This window comes from Chelonoidis abingdonii, chromosome 1 (assembly GCF_003597395.2).
Source record: "Chelonoidis abingdonii isolate Lonesome George chromosome 1, CheloAbing_2.0, whole genome shotgun sequence".
Lineage (NCBI taxonomy): Eukaryota > Metazoa > Chordata > Testudines > Testudinidae > Chelonoidis > Chelonoidis abingdonii.
In genome coordinates, this window is record NC_133769.1 from 260163262 (window position 1) to 260190529 (window position 27268).

General features: G+C 39.8%; 1 protein-coding gene across 3 annotated transcripts in view; it reads right to left on the bottom strand.

Moving 5' to 3' along the window:
* ATP11A (ATPase phospholipid transporting 11A) overlaps positions 1-27268 on the bottom strand; it is a 277946-nt gene that overhangs the window by 14199 nt on the left and 236479 nt on the right. For all 3 annotated transcript variants that reach the window (XM_032791846.2, XM_075061482.1, XM_075061483.1), the window contains exons 19-28: positions 22540-22791; positions 20711-20885; positions 19580-19682; positions 19174-19319; positions 17183-17242; positions 15264-15391; positions 11435-11570; positions 5495-5560; positions 4224-4327; positions 383-548 (exon numbers count right to left, since the gene is read on the bottom strand). In XM_032791846.2, the coding sequence (XP_032647737.1) occupies positions 383-548; positions 4224-4327; positions 5495-5560; positions 11435-11570; positions 15264-15391; positions 17183-17242; positions 19174-19319; positions 19580-19682; positions 20711-20885; positions 22540-22791 (1336 nt within the window). The remainder of the gene's footprint in view (positions 1-382; positions 549-4223; positions 4328-5494; positions 5561-11434; positions 11571-15263; positions 15392-17182; positions 17243-19173; positions 19320-19579; positions 19683-20710; positions 20886-22539; positions 22792-27268) is intronic.

Sequence of the window (27268 nt, forward strand, 5' to 3'; positions counted from 1 at the left end):
TAGTCTTCTCTTGATATTGGAGTGGAACAGCTTTTGCAAAGACTTACTTTGGATTTGGTTACAAAAAACTTGCCTTCTTGCTATTGGCATTATTTTGTGCTCAGGAAATGCCTTTACATGGTTTTCCATTGTATATAGCTGTAATGAACTGCCTGGATCAGTACCATCAACTATTTCTTAACAGTCTTATAATTTATGAAGAGTTGATCAAAAAGCTCTCTGAGTGAAATTTCAACACTGCAGAAAATGACTAACACAAACTTATCACTAAACAAACATGATTTCTATTCTTTCCATTTATTGCTTCTAAAATGCTAGAGGGCTCTAACTTTCAAGGATTCATAGTAAATATCACTAAATCTACTAAGATAGATATTTTTACCTGGGTTCTTTCTGTTGATGTGGGCCACAACTGTCTGCATAAAACCTTCTTGAGTATATCTGGAAGAAGGCTGACAGTTATGAGCAAAATGATACCCAGCCATACAGGAGCACTTGACAGCATCTGTATGAAAACATAGTACATCCTCTGATAATTGAGAAAAGGCCTAGTGGGAAAAAGAAAAAAAAGAAATTAAACCTCAATGGACCATCTAAGAAAAAAATTCCCCAACATTGTTACACATAAAAACTGGAGTAGCGGAGTTGTGTAAAACGGTTTCCAATTTGCACAGAGTTCACTTTTCAGTTTGTGGGAGTTCATCCATTGGTGTTTCACTTCATATTTCACATTCATACAAACCAGAAAACACAGACAAGCTTAGTTTGAATGGCCTCCACCTTTTGCCTGGCTTAGGCCTTGTCTACACTACCGGGAAAAGTGGATCTAAGCTATGCAATTTGAGTTACGTCAATAGTGTAACTCAAGTTGACATAGCTTAGATCTACTTACCGCAGGGTCCACACTACGCAATGTCGATGCGAGATGCTCTCCTGTTGACTCCACTTACTCTTTCAATGTGGTGGAGTACAGGAGTTAACAGGACAGCGATCTGTGGTCGATTGCGGGTCCCCCGATAAGTATAGACAAGCCCTTAGTGTCAAAACCTCTGTAGTTTGTACAATATTTTAGCCTAAATCATTCTTCCTCTGGCCATTGAAGGAGAATGATTATCAGCAACTCCAGCCCCCAAATTAACCACAGAATAGACGTCAGCCTGATCTGGGATACTCAACAGGTCTCCCTTCCCTCTCCAAATGTTCCAGTCTCATCCTCAATACTGCCAACTCCAAATGTTCAAAAATCATGAGTCAGACTCCTAATGCCCCCAAAACACCCCACTCGTGATTGGCTTAAAAATTAGGATATAAAAACATATAACATTTTCACATGCCTTTTGATTTTTTTCATCTCTAGGGGGAAGAATACCTCCCCTCCACAACTTGTATATTATCTCAGGGTCAAAATTCAATCTCCCTGTTCACTAATCGGAGAGGGTTCCACTTACCCTCATCTATCTGCTGATGCGTGGAAAACTTGCCTTTCTATCCCCTTCCCTCCTTTGAAAGGGTAGGGAACAGCTCCATTCTTATTCTCCCTGTATGGTCCTGTACCCTATCTATTCCCTACATTCATTTGCCTCCCATATTTCCCTCTTTCTCCTCACAGTCTCCTCCTCATCACATATTCCTGCATTCCTTCACAGTCTGTCTGCTGCCTCCCACATTCCCCCCACATCCATCTCATGCCTTCTACATCCCTAGACTCTACATATTTCCTTGTCCAGCTCCCCAATACATTCATTTTCTCTGCTGCCCTCACAGACTCATCCTTTGTACCTCCACTTGTGCATGGCAATGATCATATGGTGACTAAGAAACAATAGTCACTTTTATCAAAGGTTAAAGGGACATCCATGGCAGATGGCGATCCAGCCTCCTTTGGAAAACCTCCAGTGAAGGAGCTTCCACTACCTCCCTAGGCAGCCTGTTCCATTGTCCTACCATTCTTACAGTTAGAAAGTTCCCCCTGAAATTTACTCAAAATCTGCTGTGCTGTAGTTTGAACCCATTGCTTCTTGTCCTGCCCTCTGGGGCAAAAAAGGACAGCTTTTTCCTGTCTTTTTTATGGCAGCCTTTCCAGTATTTGAGGACTGCTATCATGTCCCCTTCCACAATCTCCTCTTTTCCAAATAGAATATTCCCAGTCCCTTCAGCCTTTGCTCACATGGCTTGCATTTCATCCCTTTGATCATCTTTGTCGTTCGCCTCTGGATCCTTTCCAGTTTCTCTACATCCTTTCTATACATTGGTGATCAAAATCGGACACAGTATTCCAGCTGAGGCCTAATCTCCCATGACTTGCAAGCTACGCCTCTGTTAATGCAATCTAAAATTGCATTTGCTTTTTTTTGCAACAGCAACACATCGCTGACTCATGTTGAGGTTGTGACCCACCACAACTCCCAGATCCTTCTCAGCAGTGCTGATGCCAAGCCAGTTATCCCCCATTCTGCATGTTTTTTTTCCCTAAGTGTAGCACATTACATTCATTTTTTTTGAATTTCATTTTGTTGTCTATTGCCCAGTTCTTCAGTTTATCAAGATCCCTCTGAATTTTAGCTCCATTCTCTGAAGTGTTGGCAACCCCTCTCCCAGCTTTGTATCATCTGCAAATTTGCCTTCTATTTCTACATCCAGATCATTAACCTGGGGAACCTCAGTCAGGGCCAGCTCCAGGCACCAGTGCAGCAAGCAGGTGCCTGGAGTGGCCAACGGAAAGGGCGGCCCGTCCAGCTCTTTGACAGCGGGTCCCTCGGTCCCTCAGTCCCTCTTGGAGGGAAGGACCTGCCACCAAATTGCCGATGAAGAACAGAGCGGGATGCAGCATGCCCTCAATCATGGCTTTTTTTTTTTCCCCGCTGTTTGGGGTGGCAAAAACGGTGGAGCTGGCCCTGACCTCAATCATATAGACCCAGTCCAAAAGGGAGGAACAGGGTCAACAGGAACCTTGAGCCCTGCTTTTGCAGAAATAAGAACTGGATAGGCTGCCTCCCAGAAGATTCTTCCTGATCTGGGGGTAGAGGGAAGCAGACCTTCCTTCCCAACTTTTCCAGCTCCAAATTGGTATGCAAGATGCAAGCTAGCAACAGTTCCCTTCTCCACTTATAGATTGCGAGGGGAACCTGCTGGCTCACTCAGTTAAGAAAACAAAGGAGTAAAAGAGTCAGAATGTGCAATGGAGATAAATGACATAGGTCTCCCATCCAGAAGGTAGTCAAAAGTTCATTGGGCATGTGAATCCCATAGGAAGTATGTGAATGGAGAATGAGAATCAAGATATTTATAACATGCATGTTTATTCTCCTCCCCACAAATTTTAATAATGTAATTAAGTTGATTGAAAAATCCCTACTATATAAAAACTGATTAAATCCTGTTAAAATTTAAATGTGGATAAAGCTTAAGCCATTTTATAGATTTTAAAAAGTATTATCTAAAGCCATACGCCTTTCTAGTCTGTTTGCAGCCAAAAGCATGAAACCAGACAAGCTCTTGAAAAACATTCTCTCCTATATACATCCAATAGTTTTGTAATATGAATTTTCCTTTCCATTTTCCTTGCTGGGGTGGACATTAAATCTTGCCAGAATGTATTCATAAAAATACACAAATAACGTAACAAAAGTCCCAGCAGGTGGTGCACAAATTCTGCAATAATAATATATATATTTTAAGAAAAGGTGGCGGAAAGGAAAAACGTTTGCTAAAAAGGTTATTCACACCTAATGAATAACGGGAATATTTAGCTATCATAACAAATGTAGTATCACTAACACATTTAGCTAGTGTCTGAAATTCAACATAACTCCTTACCTTTTAACATGAACTCATTTTACAAATGAGTAGAAAATGTACTGCAGTATGTATATTAGCACAATCGGGGACTTCTTCAATATGTACTTAAGCCTTTATTAAAAAGAGAGTTTTTGGTTTCTTAAAACAATAGAACAACCAGAAACTCAGGTGCTCACTGACTCTGTCTGAGTGCTATTACTCTTCTCTTCTTTAAGAACATTTTTAGCAGCTATTAACCTAAAGAAAAGCCAACTATTCATTAATCGCCATGACTGACATGTTTAAGTTGGTATTTCATATTGTAAATTATTGTACAGATAAAAGCTGAAATGAATTTTATTTGGAAAAAGAAACAGTTGAATATATAAACTTATTTTAAGCTTGTGAAAATAACATTTGCAATACAATTCACACTAGGTTCCTACCAGATAATTCCTCCCCAGAGGAGGGAAAAGATAATGTAGAACAGCAGCGATCCCCAGATCACAAAGTGGTTTATCCATGTCCAGTAGTGTGTATCTAGTGCAAGCTGAAAGAAAACAGGTCATCTTGATGTTTATATTATTTTTTAGAAGTGATAAAAGACTCAACAGGAGATGAGGTACAAAGAAAATCAATGAACTATTTAAAGACTTAATCTGAGAACTCTATGCAGAACTGTAGGGAACAATGATACCTTTCTATTTCTATGATAGTTAAGAAAGTTCCCATACCTAAGCACTAATCTTTGTATTCTGTATTGAGACCTAGTATACGTCATGATAAAGGCTTGACTATTCATTAGGAAACTATAACATTGAGATATTACTAGCGCAGCCTCAAACAATTGTTTCACCATCCTCCCTCTTGTTCCTCTTTATAATTAGGCTGTAACTGTCCTAGTTTATATCAGTTACAAACTTACGTATATAATTACTGAAAATTGGCAATTATAAACTGCTTCAACCATTAAAAGAATTCTCTCCTCCCTTATAACAAATAATTACATAGCTCATTATTGATGCTCTCTTTTAATCTAATAGGCTGTACTTATCGAATGACAGAAATACAAGTCATAAACGCCCCACGCTTCTCTCTTTTGACAGTGAAAATCTACTGGAGAAAGTATTCCAACAATGAACTCAGTAAAACCAGCTATTTTGAATACCCTGGCTAAAAAGTCACATAAAAATAATCCAAACAAAATATAAGCATATGTGTATTTCTGTACAGAAATTTCCATTTCATTATACAGAATATGTAAGAAATCAGTATATTTAAACATAAACCAACTTTGATAAGGCATCTGAAAAGGGAAACATCACCATACCAACCTAAAAAGCTGAACTTAAAAAAACCAAACCAAACCAAACCACAAACAGGAAAAATCTGGCAATACATTGGTAACAATGTGATATCATGTCAAGATCCAACTTTGGAACTCCAGCTAAATCCTTCACTCTCGAGCTGCCAGTAACCCTGCACAGATTCAATCAATGTACAGAGTTTTTTATAGCTTCACATGCCAACAGCTCTGGACAGGAGCAGAATCAACAAACTCCAAAGGAAACCGTGTTTAGTTCTCCATAAGTAGGATTATATCAAAATACCACATGGAGAGAGTTGGTTTTAGTAAACAGGATAGGGGATAACTGTAGTTATTGATGGGGATCCCAAAGAGTCTCAGTAGATGAAATATTAATATAGAATATCTTACCTTCAATGTAACTGTAAATACTAGCACAGTAAACACCAGTGTTCCAAAGGTCCAGTTTCCAAACATCTATAAAAAACGGTCAAAAGTCATTATAGGTAATGTACTTCATTGTATCATGATCCATCTAGGACAAACTATTTGGATATCAGTTTATTTTGCTCATGCACACATTTCAGACAGCACACAAGCAAAATACACATAATCAGAACACTCAGCCCAGAAGCTCATTGGTACTTTTCTTTGTGTAAAGAAAAACTGCAGCACAGTTAGTGTATCACTGTACTGTTTCCCATGAAAGCACTGATGCTATCTTCAGAGTCTTCTCAACTGCCATCTTTCTGACCTCTCTCCTCTCTAGTTCTTGGACTCGCATGTCTTCATGGAGACTGATGAATGCATCAGGCTGGTAACAGGACAAGTAAGAATGGGATATCCATCATGGAAACGTAGGTATGTATAAACTTCACTGATTTTTTTTTTTTAAATAATACCTTTGGGTAGTTGATACTAGATTTTTTCCTTTGATTCCTCACTACATGCACCTTGAAATAAAATCACCTCAACTACCCTAAATGAACATTGCTTTATGTAGCATACAATATTTATGGTTCAGGATACCAACATCATACCTTTTAACACCTACACATATATCCATTTTAAAAGCTGTGATAATGATGCAATATCTGAAGTATCTCATGCTCTTGAGATTCTTCAGATAGATGGCACAGAGAAGAGAACTGGAAAATGATGTGAAGGGGACCTGAGAGACGAACACAGACAAAACACAAGGGACGAGCTGCTGCTTACTCAGTAAGAGAGAGAATACAGCTCAGGAGCAGATGAGCTTAAGTTTCTTATTCAAATGAAGTGACAGTAGATTTCCAGCATGCTGCACCAGAGGCTGCTGGTTGGTTGCATGAGGGAAGGGCAGACATGCAAAGATTAAAATGAGCTACAATTTCTTTCCATTTCATTCCATTTCCAAGATTTATGAAAAATGTGCTATTTTATACTAGGATAGAATTGTATTGCAATTGATAAATATGACTTCTACCTTATTAAAACAAGACACAGAACCGGCATGTATATTTTCCAATTACTAGTATTTGTAATAGAGATTAGGTGTTACTTAAGTAAACTTCAGACATACTATAAATCATTTATTTCAGATACCAACTTTAACATAGAGCTTTAAAACCAAACTAAACCAACACCAACCAACCAAAATAAGCTTGGCTTTTACATCGAGAGAAAAAAAAAGACCTTTTGAATTAGGAAGTCTCTACCTTGCAGAATTTATGAGTAAGTTTTTTATCTAGTACAACGAAACCCCAATCTCACTTGGGCCTCTACATACTACTGTAACATAATATGATTATTATTAATAGTCTGTCAAATCCATAGTATTATGCATATTCACTACTCAGTTATTTATCTCTAGGTTTTCATAAGATCGCCCCTCACCATGGTATCTGAGCTACTATCAGAAATTATAGTTATGGTAAATAAATCTTGAAATAATGTACTTTAATAGACTGAACAACATGTATTATGATAAAATATCCCAGGTTTTCTATTTTGTTTAACAGAGATTTTGGTGCGTCTTTTAAATTGATTTCCTGTGAAAGAAACCACCAATTTGGAATCTGGGCTGCATCTCGCTACATTGTTTGTTTGTAGCTCTTCTCCTGAGTTGGTTGCTAGGCTTTTGGTGCCCAGCAAAGTCCTCTCTACCAGCAACATGCCCCTCACCAGTCCCCGTCATCTTTACTTCACAATGAGACAAGAACTATTGCAGTAGTACTCCTACAGCTTTAGTGGTAACTGGAGGACTGAAACTGTGCATGGAGTGTTACAGTGACTGGAACAGGCCTGGCTTGGCCAGCCCCTTATACTTCATTGGATTTTCATCCAAATGGGAAGAAAGACACCACAAGATTCTGGGCAACTTCCTGAGCAGATATCAGGCAGGCAACCTGTTACACATGAGAGGTACCAGAGCAGAGACTAGCAGCAGCACAGAGTCAGGTAGAAAGTGTCTTTTCTCCCAGCCATACTTTGATCTGGTGGATCTCCTCAACTACATGTTGAAGAGAAAGGTGTGGAGTTGCCCAGGTCTTGACCTTCACCACATTTACTCCAGACTGGTAGGCTCTCCGCAGAAATTATTATTAGCGTTGATGAAAAGTGTAAATTACTATCCTTAGAGATTGATGTTGCATAAAGAATAGAACATATGAAGTTGTGAAAGCTCACTCAGTTTGACTTAGTATTGATCTGAAGGGTTGACAACACATGGTGTCACCTCCAGGGATGACAGCTTCGCTTTTTCACATGGTGATCCTTTGTGCCTCCACTGAAGCTTCCAGCAAGGGTGCCTCAGTGCCAACTGCGCTAGTAGTTTCTGTGATGTGGACACCTCTCCACAAGAAAGTAGACAGACACCGTCAACTCATTTTACATAGACCAGGACTCAAACTTCATCATACCAATATCAAATTCTGAATCTCAGTTACAAAGGATACCTTCAACCATATATTATCCCACAGTGTTGATTTCTCATTTAGCTTAAGTTAATTCCATTGAAATGAAGATCACTGTATTTTTAACTCCTTGGTATTTTTACATTCAATACATTTCAACAGTTCACCCAAATTTATCTGTGTGCAAGAAATATTAAACTAATGAATGACTGAAATATTAAAGTTATTGTTCCTCCATAATCAGGACTTTCACATTCATCTAATTTCTTTATATAAACCTGTGAGAAACTTTTCATTCACTAGTCAGATTTTATGCATTTAATCTTCTTACCTGTACAACCTGAAGGATTTTGATTTACTGAGGTTTTGTTTTGGTGATCAACTTGATTTTGATATAGCCATGGTCATGGCTGTACTATTGTGTGTGCCACTTCCGAAAAATTCAGTTCACTTCTTGATTAGAGAGGCTAGGCTGGACTCTGAAAGCCAGCACTTGGGGGTCATGCCAACACATGCTGACTTTCTTCCAGCAATTAGATCTTCAAGTAATTAGAAGACTTTATGGGATGGCAAGTCCAGATTCCCAGTAAAAGCAAACCCAGATGGTGAATGTTTTACTTGAAATTCTGAGTATTGTGTTTTGTTTGCTGATTTGCTATGATATGCTCCTACCCTCTTGGCCCTCACTTTCATTCTGCTTCTGATCTCATTGTCCCTGTCCTCCATGATCCTTTCCAACTTTCCCTTCTACCTCTCCCATCTCTTCTTCTCCTCTTTTCTTTCAATGTCCCTATTTCCCTTTTTTGGTTTTCCCACACCCTTGCTCCTATTAACCCAGTCTCCCTCCTGCCTTTTTCCCACTTTTCTGACTCCAATAATACAATTTAAAAAAATCCTACAACAAAACACCAAATCAAGCACACACAAAAGACACTGTGAAAGTTATATGGCATTTACCATCTGTGATCACTCTGCTTCTATGTTGCATTCCTTTCCTTACTCTTGGCCTTCTCTGTTTAGATTGCAAACTCTTTGGGGAACATCCCTACTCTGTGTTTGTACAGTGCCTAACACAATGGGGTCCACAATTCAGTTGGGACATCTAGGAACTGCTGTAGTAAATTGACTACTATTATTATTGACAGATCTTGGACACCTGAATTTTGCTTGTCAGGCAATTGCTCTGGGCCAGCCATTTTGTGGTCCGCTGGCCAAGAGAAATTAAAGATGATGGTTGATAAAGATCACCCAAAATTCTAATAGTATATCACTTTAGAGATTGTAGTGGACCTTCAATGAGATTTCTAAATAAAGTTAGATGCTTTGGGTTTCTGATTTATTTTTAAGCTGAATGTCACGTCATACTCTGGCCGGTCACATTGGAGTTTTTCACTACAGTAAAGGACATTACCTTGCCTCGCATTTTTACTAGCCTTGGCAGCAGTGGAGATCTGAGGTGAAAAGCTGGAAAAAAAAATACCCTCTTGATGCAATAACCTAGAAGTTGTCCGTTTTAACAACTTGGAACCTAAGGTAGATCATCTAGTGTAGCTTCATGAGACTGTCACACTTGTCTCTCCTCACCCCTTCACTTGTTTTTGACTCTGACTTGCTGTGAGATACTGAATAGATATTGTAAGCCATTCAAAGCTTTCTTTTGTGAGGCACTTAGCACATACTGGATACTCAGTCATTGTTTAGAGTTGATGCTGGTGTCCACGTTTCAGGTGATAACTTATCCCTGACAGCCAACATTTTCAGGCACCCAAAATCCATGCTGAACACTGAAATAAAAGGTCAGAGTTTCAAAAGGTGCTGAACTTCCCTTAAATTTTGACTTCAAATGGAACTCAGCACCTCTGTCATTAGGCTACTTATTTAGGTACCTAAACATTAATATAGGTACCTAACCTTAAGCACCCAACTTTGAACATTTTGGGATGAGGCTTTAATGTGATTTGGAAACATGGTTAAAAACAATCTGGTTGATCTACACAAGAAGACTCAACTAAAAGATTAAAGATGGACTCTGAATCAATGCATCTGACAACAACAAGGGGCTATGCGACTCCCACAGCTGTGAAAGAGACAATTTTATGATTACCAAAAATTGAAACTATATAGAGTTTTCAATATCAGATTGATTGAAAACATAATTACAGGAGAAACAGAACTACTGTAGCATACTGCACTGCCCAAAGGTAATTCTTTCAATGTACAGGCAAACTTAAAAAGAAGATTTCTGTCTTTTCTCACACAGTGGTTTAGTTTATTACATTCCATGATGTCACAATATACATTCTACTCAAATATTACTTCTCTAGTAAACACAGAATTACACCTGATATTTCTGGACAGATATGTTTCACTTAAAATTGGGTAAAAAAATTACACTGTTGTATTCTCACAGTAATTCAGTGCATCTTTTCTAAAGTTGTGGAAATGTCAGATATTATAAAATCGCCTAGAGTAGAGATTTTCAATAAGACAAAAGAAATGAGTGGGAAGCACTGATGAAAACACAACAAAATGCAAAGGAAAGCAGAACATTAATATTGTCAAAAAATTATGGTCTTTCTAATACAACTTCCTGGCCGCAACAATTTTTAAAGAAACTAAAAAGGCAGCAACTGCTAATATTTCTATAAAAGGACAGAAGTTATGAAAATATTTGTAGGAAATATTTTAACTGTTCTTTAGTTCAAGAACAGGGAAAGAGGAAATGCACACCATGACAAAACCAGAATAGTCTTACCATATGGGTGTTAGTTGTCATTAGCTGAGGTTAGGAAGAGAAGCAAGTAGCAAAAAAGAAAAAAAAAAAAAAGCAAGACACAAATAAAATAGACCAACAAATGTTAATGTGTAAATAACTAAAATGCAAAAGGCCCTTAAAAATTTATATTCATGTCACTGTACCATAAGTAGAAACAGAATGTCTTAAATGATGTAAAATATATAAATGTTAAACATGTAATTCTAGTCTGTTCTATTTAGGCTCTTGCATGGTGCCCATCATCACAAGGCTATCCAAGTGACTATGTTTTTAAAATATGCACAAATGAATTAAATGAGTCAAATTATCAATATATTGATGCTGCAGGTGTTAATTATGAAATAACAAAGTTATAATGTAAATTCTTACCGGATATTTGGAGTTCAGGTTATAAACTCCCTCCCCCACACCCCGAACCTCAAAGTAGTATGCAGCCACATGCTGATTACTGATACATAGTATTTTAGCTAAATAATTCTGTTTCTGTTAAACACAGTGTTACATATCACTCCTATCTCGCTGCCACCCATAAAACAGTTCTCTCTACAGGAAGTCTTTATGACAATAGTTGGTTATTTTTAATGAATTACGCCTCTGTAAATGATAATTGAACATGTGGGATTTTAAAAGTTACAATTTCTTCATTTCCCAAGTCTAACTTTGATCAAACTAAATACTAACCTGTCCATTGCTGGTCACAGTTGTGTTGTCAAACAAGAAATAGGCACCAAAAAAAAATACCACAGCATCAAACAGTCCCAAGAACGTCCAATAAATAAATACACGCCAGCGCAGAAGAGCATTCTTGGCAATATCCCTGAATAAAACAAGACATATGCACTCAGACTGGCATGCTAAAAAGATCCAAGAAATATGAACTCAACAAATTATTTTATGAGAAGAAATATTTAAAATATTGTATTTGGAACAATTAAACATTTCCCAGGTGACAAGTGTCTACCAGATCCACATTCATGTCTTTCCATAAGATCTACGACTTTTGTCTAGCCTTCTCCACTACTCATTGACTATAATTCTACCAGTTCCCAATCTGATAGTAAATTCTGTATTTGTACTGTACCAGTCCTCGTTAGATTTCAATCTCTTCAAGGAAGGGACCTAAAAGATATGTAATAAATTGAAACACTAGAGGTCTCTGGAGACTTTGCTTTCTTTTCCAGGCGGTGCTCTTTGTAAACAAAAAGAGCACAAGACAAACTTATTACTACGATATGGAATGTTAACAACATAGGTGGAGTCACGCTTACCAGAATCAAAGAGTATATTAACATAAAGAGTATTACTAAAATGCTTTCCTTTAGAAAATGTGATTGATTGTTTGCTGGACAAAAGTGTTTGGCTATAGTAAACTTTCCACAGTACATATGAATCTGAATGGTACTGGTTTAATTCTCATACATGGAAAATTGGGACATTGCCTATCATAAAATGGGTCAGAGCAAAACTAAAATGAAAAATGTGAATTATAAATATGTAAACAGTATTTGGAAACAAAAGCACTTGTATACGGTCTTCCTTTCCAACACTGATGATATCAATCAATATTTTCACACAAATACCTTTTTAAAAAAACTGGGCTGAGGACTGTCTTAAATTATTTTTCATTGTGAGTAAATTACCCCATTCATTGAACAGCACTTTGTTCAAAAGAATCCATCACTATAAATGGCTAAAATAGCATCATGTCTCATGTGGCCTACAATAATTTTGTGCTATTGACTGACAAAATAAGTTCAGAAGATCAGTGGGCATTAAATATGCTATGCTCTCAAAAGCCAAACAAAAATGTCACTCTCCAAAATGAGCATTTTTAAAATATATTTTTTTAAATTGTAAGGTGTAATAAAAATGAGTTTTCAAAGCAGTATGTAATATTGCCCTTAGGATCTAAGAGTTCACCAACTGTGAAATAAATACCTGGAGTCATATCACACTTTTCAAGTTTATGCTTTGGGCATCTATGATTACTCTAAAAATAAGGCACTGGTTTTGCAGCTACAGCTATCCAAACCAGGCACTCATCCTAATGTGGACTGCCAAATGCAGTTTATTGGCAGAGACAGTCATCCAACTGGCAGCAAAGAGTAATCTAAAATAGTTTTAGCATTATTGACCTGCAAGTTAGTCAACATTATGCCGTTGACTATTTTGGTTTCCCATGCAAAAGTATCTTGGGACATGTAAAACTGATGGATGTTTCAGGGAAACACTATGGCAGATTGCAAGCAGGCTTGAGGTATTAACAAGCAGCAACAATATGCTTATGTGACTTCAAAGAAACTTCTTCACATGGTGTCTATTTTGAAAAACATGTTGCTGCGTAAAAGATACCTTTGACTATACCAACATCACTCACCCCTGCAAGAAGCAAGGAACTCTGATGGAATTAGATCCAGCAAAGAAAAGATTTAAGGAAAAAGGAGGGAGAAACTACAGCTTTCAATCTCTCTTTCCCCTCAAAAGAAAAATATTAGACATAGCTATATAGTGTGTTTTGTTTCTAGAAATCTGCTGTCCTCCACAGATGGAGGCATTAAACAATACTAAATGAATACATTTTTTCACTCTGTAGGGCAATAATTTTCTACTATAATTCTGAACTTTTGTCTAAGATTGTACATGATCTATAGAGTTTATACAGATATTGAAAAAATGTATATATATAGATTGTCATGTGATTAAAAATATTCATCACAATTAATCACAGTGTTAAACAATAGAATACCATTTATTTAAATACTTTTGGATGTTTTCCACATTTTCAAATATATTGATTTCAATTATAACACAGAATACTAAGTGTAAGTGCTCACTTTATATTTGATTTTATTAAAAACATTTGCACTGTACAAAAAAACAAAATATGGTATTTTTCAATTCACCTAATACAAGTACAGTAGTGCAATCTCTTTATCATGACAACTGAACTTACAAATGTAGAATTATGTACAAAAAATAACTGCTTTCAAAAATAAAACAATGTAAAACTTTAGAGCCTACAAGTCCACTCAGTCCTACTTCTTGCTCAATCGCTCAAACAAATTTGTTTATATTTGCAGGAGATAATGCTGCCCACTTCTTATTCACAATGTTGTCTGAAAGTGAGAACAGGTGTTCACATGGCACTGTTGTAGCTGGAGTTGCAAGGTATTTACGTAACAGATGCACTAAAGACTCTCTTCATGCTTCAACCACCATTCTAGAGGACATGTGTCCATGCTGATGACAGGTTCTGCTCGATAACAATCCAAAGTAGTGTGGACCAACACATGTTCATTTTCATCATCAGAGTCAAATGCCACCCGCAAAAGTTTGATTTTCTTTTTTGGTGGTTTGGGTTCTGTAGTTTCTGCATTAGAGTGCTGCTCTTTTAAGACTTCTGCAAGCATGCTCCACACCTCATCCCTCTCAGATTTTGGAAAGCACTTCAGATTCTTAAACCTTGGGTCGAGTTCTGTAGTTATTTTTAGAAATCTCACATTGGTACCTTCTTTGCATTTTGTAAAATCTTCAGTGAAAGTGTTCTTAAAATGAACATGTGCTGAGTCATCATCCAAGACTACTATAATATGAAATATGTGGCAGAATGCAGGTAAAACGGAACAGGAGACATATAATTCTCCCGCAAGGAGTTCAATCCCAAATTTAATTAATGCATTTCTTTAATGAGCATCATCAGCATGGAAGCAGGTCCTCTGGAATGGTGGCCGAAGCATAAGGGGGCATACGAAAGTTTAGCATATCTGGCACGTACATATCTTGCAATCCTGGCTATAGAAGTGCTATGTGAACACCCATTCTCACTTTCTGGTGACATTATAAATAAGAAGTGGGCAGCATTATCTCCCGTAAATGTAAACAAACTTGTTTGTCTTAGCGATTGGCTGAATGAGAAGTAGGACTGAGTAGATTTCTATGCACTAAAGTTTTACAGTTTTGTTTTTGAGTGCAGTTACGTAACAAAAAAAAAAATCTACATTTGTAAGTTGCACTTTCACAATAAAGAGATTGCATTACAATATTACATGAGGTGAATTGAAAAATACTGTTTCTTTTGTTTATCATTTTTACAGTGCAAATATTTGTAATAAAAAATAATATAAAGTGAGCAGTGTATACTTTGTGTAGTAACTGAAATCAATATATTTGAAAAGGTAGAACATATCTAGAATATTTAATAAATTTTAGTTGGTATTCTAACTGTGCAATTAAAACTGTGATCAATCATGATTAATTTTTTGAGATAATTGCATGAGTTAACTGCAATTAAATTGACAGCCATAGTATGCTATATACATCTGGTCATTTCCAAACTATTTCCAGAAGTACCATCTCAGGTGCAGTGCATCTAATTGCTAGAGGATGTTGCACTTCTTATATCACACACAATGGAAGTACTGAATCACTAATGGTATTTTAGAGGAACATTCCAAAAAAGACTGTTTACAAATGGATAGCCAAACATTTTGAGTTAAATGATTATCTTTACCTGTACAGTGAAGGTTCTCTCTTGAGCATCTCTGTACTGACATGTTGTTCCATTAAACTGTACAAGAGGATAGGAAGAGATGTGAAGCTGATATTGTATAGTGTTAGATACGCAGTATCATATAAAGGCTGAAGATGGAAAAAAAAAAAAGTTATATTAACCAGTTATATTTTCAAACGCAATACACCATACTATGCTTGATTTAATGGGAGAATGTCGTCTTGTTTAGAGACACAAAAGCACATTCCTTAAAATGAAGACAAATTCCACACAGCATCCTTGGATGACTGTTTTTGAGACAGGATAAGTTTTCACCCAGGTTCCTCTGGGTAAACAAGTCAATCAAAATTTGACTTGACAATAGTTCGTGGCCCCTCACAATGTTTCAGCTGTGCAAAGGGGCTGTAAAGCTGCCCTAGCTGGGCAACTGATTCCCCTGGTGGGGGAAATCTCTGTCAGGCATAGCCAGCTCCACTCCACTCCCTTTTCACCCACCCAGTGTAAGGTAGAGTTCAGGTGTAATGGCTGGAGTGTTGCTACAGTCCAGTAATCCTCAGATGACTTAGTGGTCACTTGTGGGGCTATACTTAGTATGTTTAAGCTAAAGCAGCTCTAGAGAACAGCTTGAATAGGGGGATCAAATCAGCAAATTGACAGCACAAGGGACTGGGCATAAACCAGTTTTTTTCTCCCCTTCTCCCTGTTCTGAGTCTTATTCTAGGTACATAATATTTATCATCATTAACAAACCTATTCCTTATCCCTGTAAAGTGAGGGTTTTTCCAGACCATGCCTCATGATCAGCCTATGCCCTGAAACACGTGTAATGAAAATCCTTACTACAAAGACTTCTCTCTTTTTTCTTTTTTTAAAGTAGTGTTATTTTTCATGAAAAAGAGTGGCAAATTTTGCAGCCAAAGTTCATCAACACATGCTTTAACATCTAGTATTAGCCAGAGAGTGCTTCACAAAATGCTAGGTTTCAGTGCATCTCTAAAATTGAAAATAGTTTCACACTCAATTTTTTAAACTCATTGGAGCTTTACTGTGAAAATCTTTGGAAAAGGTCCAGTCGGTCCCCTTTTCTTCCAAGTTCCTGAATTTGTTTTCATCTCCCTCACTTCATGGGAGGAGTGACAAGGAGCCTTCCATACAACTTAGATAGCTGAGAACAGCTGAGGAAGAGCAAAGAAAGAAGAACTTAAAAGAAAGAGGATCTGGCCCTCCCCCAAGAATGCCTTTCCTTTTTTCTTTTGGAGTGTGTTTATTTTCCCTTCTCCCATCCCTGATTTCCATGCAGGGGCGGCTCCAGGCACCAGCACGCCAAGCGCGTGCTTGGGACGGCAAGCCACTGGGGGTGCTCTGCCGGTCGCCGCGAGGGTGGCAGGCAGGCTGCCGTGCTTGAAATGGCAAAATGCCTACAGTCGCCCCTGTTTCCATGGTATGGGCATCTGCATGCTCAATCTGAGAGAGCCCCAGATCAGGCCAGCTGCCTTCTGCACTTTCACACCTGCCTCAAATGACAAACTGTTTGTTCATACCCACACCTTTTAGATTTTCTTCTATCTATGCTCTGTGAGCAAAAAGTCAATGGAAAGATTGAACTGCATGTTTTCCATGGAGATTTTGCTTTCCACAGCTAACTCTCAGTTTTGTCTTTTCCATTAAGTCTCTGATTCAGAAAATAATGTGGCTTTTCTGATAATTCGTCAAATTCATTTCAGTAACAGTCATGAGAGCTTTTGAAAGCCACACTAACCAAAGGTAATAGCCTTCTGCAGAGAGAGCTGTAAGCTAAACTAATTGCTTTTTCAGCCTACCAGGTCCAGTAAGATTATACAGCATCCCAATGCTTTTAGTTAAAAAAGGCCAAAGAGAAGGTTTTACAATAAGCAGAAAAATTAAAATGCCTGACTTACCTGTTGTGAAAACCCACAGAAGAACTGGTATAAAAACTGAGGAAAAATGAAGCAGACATTCTGGAAGACAAAGTAAGAGTTATCAAGTGATGCACAATCAATAACATGTATCACGCATTATTATAACCATGTATATTATAATATCATATAATACTAATTGTACTGTACACAGAATACAGAAAAGGCTGTGATAGATTTATAGAAATAGGGCATTCACATTCTCATTTTACATTAGCACAGATGAACACAATTTTGAAATAAAAATTATAACTACTCTGTCAAGTTGGAGAGAAATGAGATGCTACCCAGGAGTGGGTAGGCACAAAAGAGGAATGTAGGTCATATCAACAATGGGATTCAGGTAAACTAGTTTCTGATATACTGTGGCCAGTCAGTATGAACATAAATAGTAAAATGGGTTTCTCCATCCACATTGGTCAACTGAACTTAGAAACTGATTTAAGTTACAATTACATTAACTTTTAAACCACTGTTCCTCAGACTTGATTTAAAAGGCACTGTAGATGGAGTCTAGAACTTGGGTGTGTGGGGGGCAGGGGAGGAGGGAGCTGCTGGAATACATAAAGGAATAAAGATTAAAGACAAAATGAAAATTTTATTTTTAACCATATTAACGATCACATACTGCATACAAATAAAAGCTGTCCTGCCTCAGAGTTGGTGACAATGATACTCCTGAGAGCATTCTGCACCAAAAAATTAAAAATTCTGTGTCAAAATAATTAAAATTCTGCAAAATTTTGTGAATTTTATTTGACAAATAAATGTGGATGCCCCAGCACGGCACTGGGGCGCACAGACCACTGGCTGCACTTACGTGGGAGATCACTCTGCAGCCTCCCCTGCCTGGGGCACAGACTCAGCGGTGAGGCTGCATCCAATCCTGACACAGCCTGCCCCAGAAACATCCTAGGGCCCTGCCCCTCCATGCCAGGTACACCAGGTATGGGTGGGCAGGTAGGCTCAGCAAGGCAGGATCCAAGAGTGGAGGGCCTTAATGTGGGGGAATCCAGGTATGGGTTGAGAGGGTTCTGTGTGTGGGTGGCTCCGTGGGGGATTCGGATGCGGGGGGGGGGCGAGATCTGGATGCACAGGGGTTTATGGGGGCGGGATATGGGTACAATGGTAATGGGATTCTGCAGGGGGTCCAGGTGATGGTGGTTGGGACTCAGTGGGGCAGGGTGTCATCTGGGTGTGAGGGTACAAATGCTGGTGGAGTGGGGCTCAGTTAGGTGAGGATCCAGGTACAACTGGTTGGGGCTTGGTGGGGTGAAGATCCAGATGGCTCATCAGGGTCGTCCAGGTGCAGGAGGAGTGGGGCTCATCAGTGGGGGTTCTGAGTGTGTGGAGGCTCGGTGGGAGGGTCTGGATACATGGGGGTTGGGTGGATGGGGGAGCAGCTCCCTGTACAGAGATCCCTCCCCTTGCAGCTTAGAAGTGATGGGTGGAGAAAGCGGGGTAGTGGTGGGAGGAGGAGGAGTTTGCAGCACATCCTGCAGCCAGGAGAGAAATCTGTGAGTTGGTCTGACCCGGCCCCGGATGCCATGCAGGGGAAGAGGAAGTCCTGTTCTCCCCAGCCCAGCCAGGACTAGCACTTGAATCCAGTGCAGGGTAGGAGCCACCCATTTGGTCTTCCCCAGTCCCGCCTCTTGCCCCACAGTGATTTACCTCTCTGCTGGCTGTCCTGGGCACCAGAAACACTGCTGGAGAGGGTCGCATGACCGCATGTGGCTTCCCTTTGCTTCCCCATCAGAAAAAGTCATTTTTCTGCGGGGAAGCAAAGAAATATGCAGGGGACATAAATTCTGCACATGTGCAGTGGCACAGAATTCCCCCAGGAGTACAATGAGCAAATCCACCTGGAGATTTGTATCTAGCAGTCAACAGTATTTTCTACAGTTGAGGATACCTATTATATATAGTTAGTTAATACTATATGCATAGTCGCAGATTACATAATGCTATCCTACCTTATAAAAGAAGTATTGCACAAGCTCTGATATTCTAACATAATAAAAATGCCCATGAACAAGCAACATTTTTTTCAAATGTTTAAATTTAGGTATTGCATAGTCACTATTTCTTGCAGCTTGACGGCCTTCTTTTCCAGTGATTCCTAGAAGAAAGAGTTGTTAGAAGCTGTTCAGAAAGCTACCAAACTATTTAAAGCATACAAACAAGACTGGAAAAGTTGCAGGGCATGCAGTGATGTTAAATTATTATTATTAGATTTCACTATGTCTTATAATTAGCTGGAGTGTATAAAATATAAACCTTATTTAAGAAAATGGGTAATTAATTCTTTGAAACAACCTCTTTTTTAAAAAAATATATTTGTTATTTCCTTTTAAATTAAAATCTAGACTGCATACTTACCTATACCAACGTGTGCTTCTAGAATCATACTGACATCATTTGCTCCATCACCAATTGCTAATGTGATAGGGTGTTCCTTTGATAATTTAATCAATTTTACGATCTGAAAAAGAGTTAGCATTTTCAGTAAAATACTAAAAAATAAGTTTTTACTTTTTCAAATGCTTCCAAAGCCAGTAAAGTTGCTTTTCTTTTTTTATTGCTCAAGGAGACTAGTTTTCTTGAATATTAATCTCATGATCTATTCCATGACTGTCAAAATGAATATCAAACTTGGCGATGAACAAAGGATAATAGGGTCCTGTATGTCTTTCTGAATATAGAAGACCAAATACGAGAGAACAGATCCATCCACTTTAACTAGCAAGCATTATAATTTTAATAAACTGATATTCAAACTAAATACTTACACAAACTTCCCCAGGATGAAAAGAAGAGTGACTAAATACATTAGTTAAACTAAATGAATGTGATATGTACTGTACATGAGCACTAAAACAAAAATATGGGGATTCAAGATATTTATGTTCCCCTGTTTTATGTCTTAAATATTAACATACTTTAAAAATTTCCTCCCCTGGAGTTATTAATATTGTTTACAAACTGAACTCCGGGTAAAAGAGTTTTTAATCTGGGAATATCTACAGCAAATGTATATGTTTATGTTAATATCAATGAGAAAACAGGAGTCAGACAGTACTTCAAACAAACAGTTTACAACATCTATCTATCTATTCTATCTGGATTTTATTAGTATTTAATAAACAAGAACTAACACCCCACAATTATAGGTAACTCATTCTTCCAATAGTATCATGTAGTATGAATAGAAGATGAAGCAATTAGTTCATTAAACACGTTTCATTTACCAGTATGTATCAACCATAAAAGTTAATCATATACATAAATCAAAATCAAGTGCACAGCAGGGTTCTCTTTTAATGTGCCATTACCTAATTGCTTTCTAGCAAAAATTCTCCTCTCATTCTTTCTAATTTTTTTGCTTCCATTTTATAGGATAGAAAAGTGAAAGACAACATTTTAAATTACCATAATATGTCAGAAACAGTAATGACTTTCAATATTTACATAGATGCGTAGTTAACAAGTAATTGATCATGAAACACAAACCTGTGCTTTCTGCAAAGGTGCCATTCGACAGCATAACACTGCACTGCAGTTCCTGCAAATTTCAAGAAAGCGCTCTCTATAGTTATCAGAGCTCCCATCTTCTCTAGGTTTCATTATTAACGATAATGCTGCTCCATCAATAATTAAACCATAATCTTGCATATCAGTTGAAAGCCTGTTGAGGAAGAAAATGCAAGTGAAGAGCTACTGTAAAAAAAAAATATACATGTACACACACATTGTATATATATATATATATACACACACATACACACACATATACACAGAGAGTTCTGATTTGGAAAGAGAAGGCGAGAAATTTATTTACCAAAAAGCAACATTCAAAGGGACATTACCAAGGTAAATATATTTGAAGTGAAAATCCTTCTATGCTGTTCCTAGCAAAATATTTTTAAATTCTAGTTTACTTTTGACTCATTCTGCTTATTTACTTTTGCATTTCACCACCTAGCTAGGACAATGAAACTAGATTGATTCCGTTTCATTTATGCTTTGACTTCCATGCACTAGTATAATGCTATTGTGTTTGGATTTCCAACACTGCAGGGGAATGTTTACAACAAATATGGAAAAAGAAACGCAGCGGTTTTCAAAACTCTGTAAACATTTACATTTATAATAGTTTTTTTCCCCCAACACCACCTTCTGTCTCCACTGCCAACACACAACCTTTTGTTTATTTTTGACAAAAATAGACTAACTACCCCATGATAATAATATATTTTTGACATATTAAAAATTTCCCTCACAGGTGTAGCACCTTGCTACAAGTGACACCTTGAAAACAGCAGCAGCATTAAAGTAGCACACCATTAAGTCAGAATTAACTAGAAAATGAGGCACCCTATTTATTAAGAGCTGACAATGAGCTTGAATGGACAATAAAATATATTCATTCTAGTCTTACACATACAGAATTCCTACAACTAAAATAAAATAAAAAAATAATGTATTTGATTCATATTCATCGCAAAGGTCTTCGTCTAATGGACCTTTGCAATACAAGCTTAAAAAGACATACGTAACTGAACATGCCCAAACTCTTGGCAAGAGAGACAGAGAGAGAATTAATATCTAGGAAATGAGAGCCAGGGAAAACCACTGACCATCAACTCCAAGCAACAAGACCTACATCTGTGCAATACTCTGCCAAAACATAATGCTTGCTAACTGATGCTGTCCCTTTATTGCAAACTTATCACTAGGGTAAAATTGCTATTTGTTTTCATATTAACAAAAAGAACAAAGCAAACACACATACTACTAAGTCCAAAAAACCCAGAAACTGATTTTCCCCCCAAATTTTCAGACAAAAAAAATTTTAGTTTTAACCTTTTGAAGTTTTATGCAGACATTTACACCTATTTTCTGATTCCAAATCTCATTTTTCTTTCTAACCATCCTCTCCCTCCATGCCAAACTGATGAAATCAACCACTTTTCCTCAGATCATCTGCAGCTGCCATTTAATCACTCAATAAGCATAACTCAATATTCTCTGGTTCATAGTATCTTTTAAAAATAAAAATATGTTTTTCATAACCATGATCTTTGTCCATGGTCTATTTTTAGCAGTGGAATGCTTAAAATAATGCAAGTCATATGACAAGCCAGAGGATGAAGAGCGTAAAGATTTTTTGCACGTAACAAGCCTACACGAGCTATTAGTTGCTATAGAGTAATCCACACTCTGGCAACGTAAATTAAACTACAGTATATTGCTGCCATTGCTGTTCTAACAAGCATTTAATTAATTGTGAAATGCCCACCAATTCTTTTCTTGGCTTGAAAGCTGAACTTTCTACATACCCGGAGAAGTTGTCCCTGGTTAAGCTGCCACTGTGCTTTAGGACAGTTTTGCTTAGGTCAAACAATACATCATGTAAACTCTGTTCCTCAATTTTCTTTGTGGTTAGCTCAAGTAGCTGTGTGTTTCTTCTGAAGAGTTTGCAGGCATAGCACGTGGCAGCAGCAGTCTCCATTTTGTCTCCAGTCAGAACCCAAACTTTAATGCCAGCTTTCTGGAGTGCTTCAATCGTGTCAGCAGCTTTTTCTTGCAGCCTGCAGATATCAATTGACAATAAATATTGATAGACTGATTGGAAATGAGAAATTCAGGGTCCTTACAACAAGGTTACTCACCTTTGTAACTGTTGTTCTTCGAGATGTGTTGCTCATATCCATTACATTTAGGTGTGTGCGCGCCGCGTGCACAGCCGTCGGAGAAACTTTTACCCTAGCAACACTCAGCGGGTCGGCTGGGCGCCCCCTGGAGTGGCGCCACCATGGCGCCGCTAAATACCCCAGCCGACCCGGCCACCCTTCAGTTCCTTCTTGCCGGCTACTCCGACAGTGGGGAAGGAGGGTGGGTGTGTGGAATGGATATGAGCAACACATCTCGAAGAACAACAGTTACAAAGGTGAGTAACCTTGTTTTCTTCTTCGAGTGATTGCTCATATCCATTCCAGTTAGGTGATTCCCAAGCCTTACCTAGGCGGAGGGGTCGGAGTGAGACGTGGCAGCCTGGAGTACGCCACTCCAAAGCTGCGTCGTCTCGAGACTGTTGTACCAACGCATAGTGCGAGGCGAAAGTATGGACCGATGACCAGGTCGCAGCACGGCAAATCTCTTGGATGGGCACGTGCGCCAGGAAGGCCGCTGAGGAAGCTTGCGCCCTGGTGGAATGCGCTGTAAGGCGTCCGAGGGGAACATGAGCTAGCGCGTAGCACTGCGAATACAGGCCGTGACCCAAGAGGAAATCCTCTGGGAGGAGACTGGTAGACCTTTCATCCGCTCCGCAACGGCCACAAGAGCTGCGGAGACTTCCGGAAGGGCTTGGTCCTTTCCACATAGAAAGCTAGCGCTCTGCGCACATCCAAGGTGTGTAGCTGCTGTTCCCGCCGAGAAGCATGAGGCTTCGGGAAGAAAACCGGGAGAAAGATGTCCTGGCTAGTATGGAAGGCAGACACCACCTTAGGGAGGAATGCCGGATGAGGTCGCAGTTGTACCTTGTCTTTATGGAAGACAGTGTACGGAGGGTCTACAGTGAGGGCTCTGATCTCCGAGACCCTGCGTGCTGAGGTGATCGCCACCAAGAACACCGTCTTCCACGAAAGGTAGAGAAGCGAACAAGTCGCAAGCGGCTCAAAGGGCGGTAACATAAGCCTGTTTAGGACCAAGTTCAGGTCCCAGGAGGGGGCTGGGTGACGAGCGGGGGGATAAGTACGCTCCAGGCCCTTCATGAAGCGAGAGACTACTGGGTGAGAAAACACCGAGTAACCACCCTCTCCCGGATGGAAGGTGGATATCGCTGCCAGGTGCACCTTAAGGGAGGAAGTCGCCAGGCCCTCCTGCTTAAGGTGCCAGAGGTAGTCGAGGATTGTCGGGATTGACGCCTGTAAGGAGAAGCATCGTGCGATGCGCACCAGGCCGTGAAGCGCGTCCATTTGGCCACATACGTCCGGCGGGTGGAAGGCTTCCTGCTACTAAGGAGGATGCGCTGCACCGAATTGGAACAGCGCAACTCGTCAGCGTTCAGCCATGCAGGAGCCACGCCGTGAGGTGGAGGGATCGCAGGTCTCTGGTGACGAAGTCTCCCGTGGTCCTGTGTGATCAGGTCTGGGACACAGGGGAGGGGAATCGGAGCGGCTACCGACAGATCCAGGAGCGTGGTGTACCAGGGTTGCCTGGGCCACGCAGGCGCGATCAAGATAAGATGCGCCCTGTCCTGCGGAGCTTGAGCAGGACCCTGTGCACCAAGGGAAACGGAGGGAAGGCATAAAGCAGGCGGTGGTTCCAGGGCAGGAGGAACGCGTCCGTCAGCGATCCGGGGAGAGGCCCTGGAATGAGCAGTATTTTGGTGAGAAGAAAATCTATCCCTGCATTCAGCATCAGGAAGGAGAATGCTGAGCCCTATTGTTACTAACTACACTTGTCCTCCAGTCTATATCTGGGAAGTAAAAGTCTTTCATCAATCAGCAACAATTCCAATTAGTATGTAACTTCATTAAAAGACATTAAAGAGGTCTCTATCAGAGTAGCCAGATCAGATCCCGAGCGCGCCCGGACTGTAGCCCACACTCCAAGCACTATCTCTTGGGAGGATCTATAGTAGCAATGGTAATTCCCCCAATGTGATTTGTGATGCACCCTCAGAAGACTCATCGTTCTTTATCGAGTTCATTCACTCCTTGCGTTGATATTACTTGTCACACAAGTAATACACCAGCATCATGAAATATACAAATGACTCGCTAAGAAAGAACCGAACCAGACCTTGTGCCCTTTAATTCTGATGTACTATTGCAGGGGGGGGAGGGACTTAAATATAGTTGAAGCAAGTGAAAGACAGAGTCTTCCAGGAGTATAGTCAATATAAAGAGAACGTCTGGTATAGCCAAAGAGAGTCCCTAAAATTAGACATGTTCATGATGGGGAATAGTTGCAAGCGGTCGAGCAGGCCGCTCTGTGATACAAGCCTACGGTCGTAGCACGGTAGACACCGTCAGAGTGGACAACCAGTATCTTCAATTTGCAAACTAAGCAAAACACAAGGAAGCAATTCTGTGACCATAGCAAGCATGTAAAAGTAAATTAAAATAAGAAGATGATGTGAAATGGGAGCAATGAGTGCATAGCAGTTCCAATTTTGTTATTAGTCTGTATCCATGCTTCAGTGAGGCCTCGGCAAAATTATGCACCCATCATCCTCATTGGTAGCCCTATTGTGCAAAATGCTACCATTACACTCCAGTAGGCACATAAAATGGGTGGCAGTGATATCGAGCTAGCACAACAGAAGATGTCATTACAAATTGTGTGCAATGGGGTAACAAGTATGGACTTTTTAAATACTTTTTCCAATTATGTGCCTGCACAGAGAAGCTGAGTTTGGAACCCTATTAGCGAGTCTTTTGAAGTTAACTTGTTAATGTTTTTGCGCGTTGGTAATTATTTTAAACCACGAACCTCCATTAAAGTTCACTCCATTACCTTAGAGAGACATCATAGTTTATGAATGCTTTATATAGAACCATAATCAATAAAACCTCCTCTGTTCGATGGCTTAATATAAGTAAGTATACCAACTCTTTAGTATAGGATTTAGTTTTAAAAGTCATGGTATTTTTTAAATGGTTTCCAAGTAAATCATATCTGCATATGTAAAACTCTGAAAAACAACAAAAGAACCAGGAAATCACCAGAAAATATACAAACCCTGGTGCACCGCTGCCAAAGTAGTAAGACACATTCTTGGCATTTTGATCGTTATCTCCGCAGTTAGCACTTAAATGCTCTCCATGCAACTGGCAAAGCCTTGCATTTGACTCCCGCAGGTTGAAGAGTACATGAGCCGGGCCGCTATAATGCTTTAAGCTCTTGTTTTCCAAAGAGACTCTTATATATATTGCTGGCCAAAATTGCCGGTACTTAGGTTCTCTGGTCTCGCGCTTTCCTCTTCTCTGGGCGTCCCTTAGATTACAGGGCGATAATAGCTTGCCTCTGGAATCTCAGTTTCCTTAATAGCACGTCCCTAGTGTCCTTGGATGGAGAAGGAAGTGCTGATTAAGGGAGGGACTGGGCCCGCCCTCTACTCTTCCAGGTCCAACCAGGGGCCCTGGGTTGTGGTGAACCAGACGTCGCACCCTAGCTTCGGGTTACTGTCCCCTGGGACTTCCCTCCATCATACCCAGTTACAGCGTGTGGAAGGCGTTCCCGCCTCTCACTTGTCTATACACAGCCTGGTGCCAGACTTGACGCGTAGGGTTTCATGTTGGGGCTTGAACCATCCATCACCGCGAGGCAACTCCTCCAAACCCTCTTCTACTTCTCTCTCTGGACAAACTCGTCTCTATCTGCCAATCTGCAACTTTGCTCCAATCCGCAACCTTTCGCCTTCAACTACCACCCCCTGTCTGACGAAGGCAGAGGGGTTTATATCCCATGACTGGAGTCAGGTGCCTAACTCGGATCAGGTGCCTAATGCCACTAGCGGTTCGAGTTAATCTAAAGCAACCTACCTCCCTTGGCAGGGAATAAGGCCCCTGCTAACACTCTTAGTTGCCCCTCTGCCATGCGTAATCACATATCCCCCCCCTGTGCTCAACAACCAAGGGTTGGACTAACTCGAGACGAGAGCACTGTGGCGTGAGAGACCATCAGCGTTGCCATCAGAGTCCCTGATGGCTCCAATATGGAGTTCCAGAGGTATTTTGTCTGTGGCCTCTGACAAACTGGTCGGAGCGGCTGGGATCTATTTGCAATACCCCATGGACAGCACATCCCTGCACGTAGTGACTGGGGAGCAAGTAATAAGGTGGATTAGCAAGAGAGACAGGAGTGCTGGCAGGCTCAGAGGTGGGGCCAGGAGGCAGAGGAGCCTACAGCTTTTAATCGAAGAGAGTGGCCCCCAAGAAGGGCTGTTACACTGAAGGGGTTCCCCCAGGGACCATTGTGGTGGAGAGAGCACAGGCCTGGAGTCTGTGACCTTTGGGAACAGCGTGGAGATGACCTAATAACCATCTCCTTAAGGAGGAA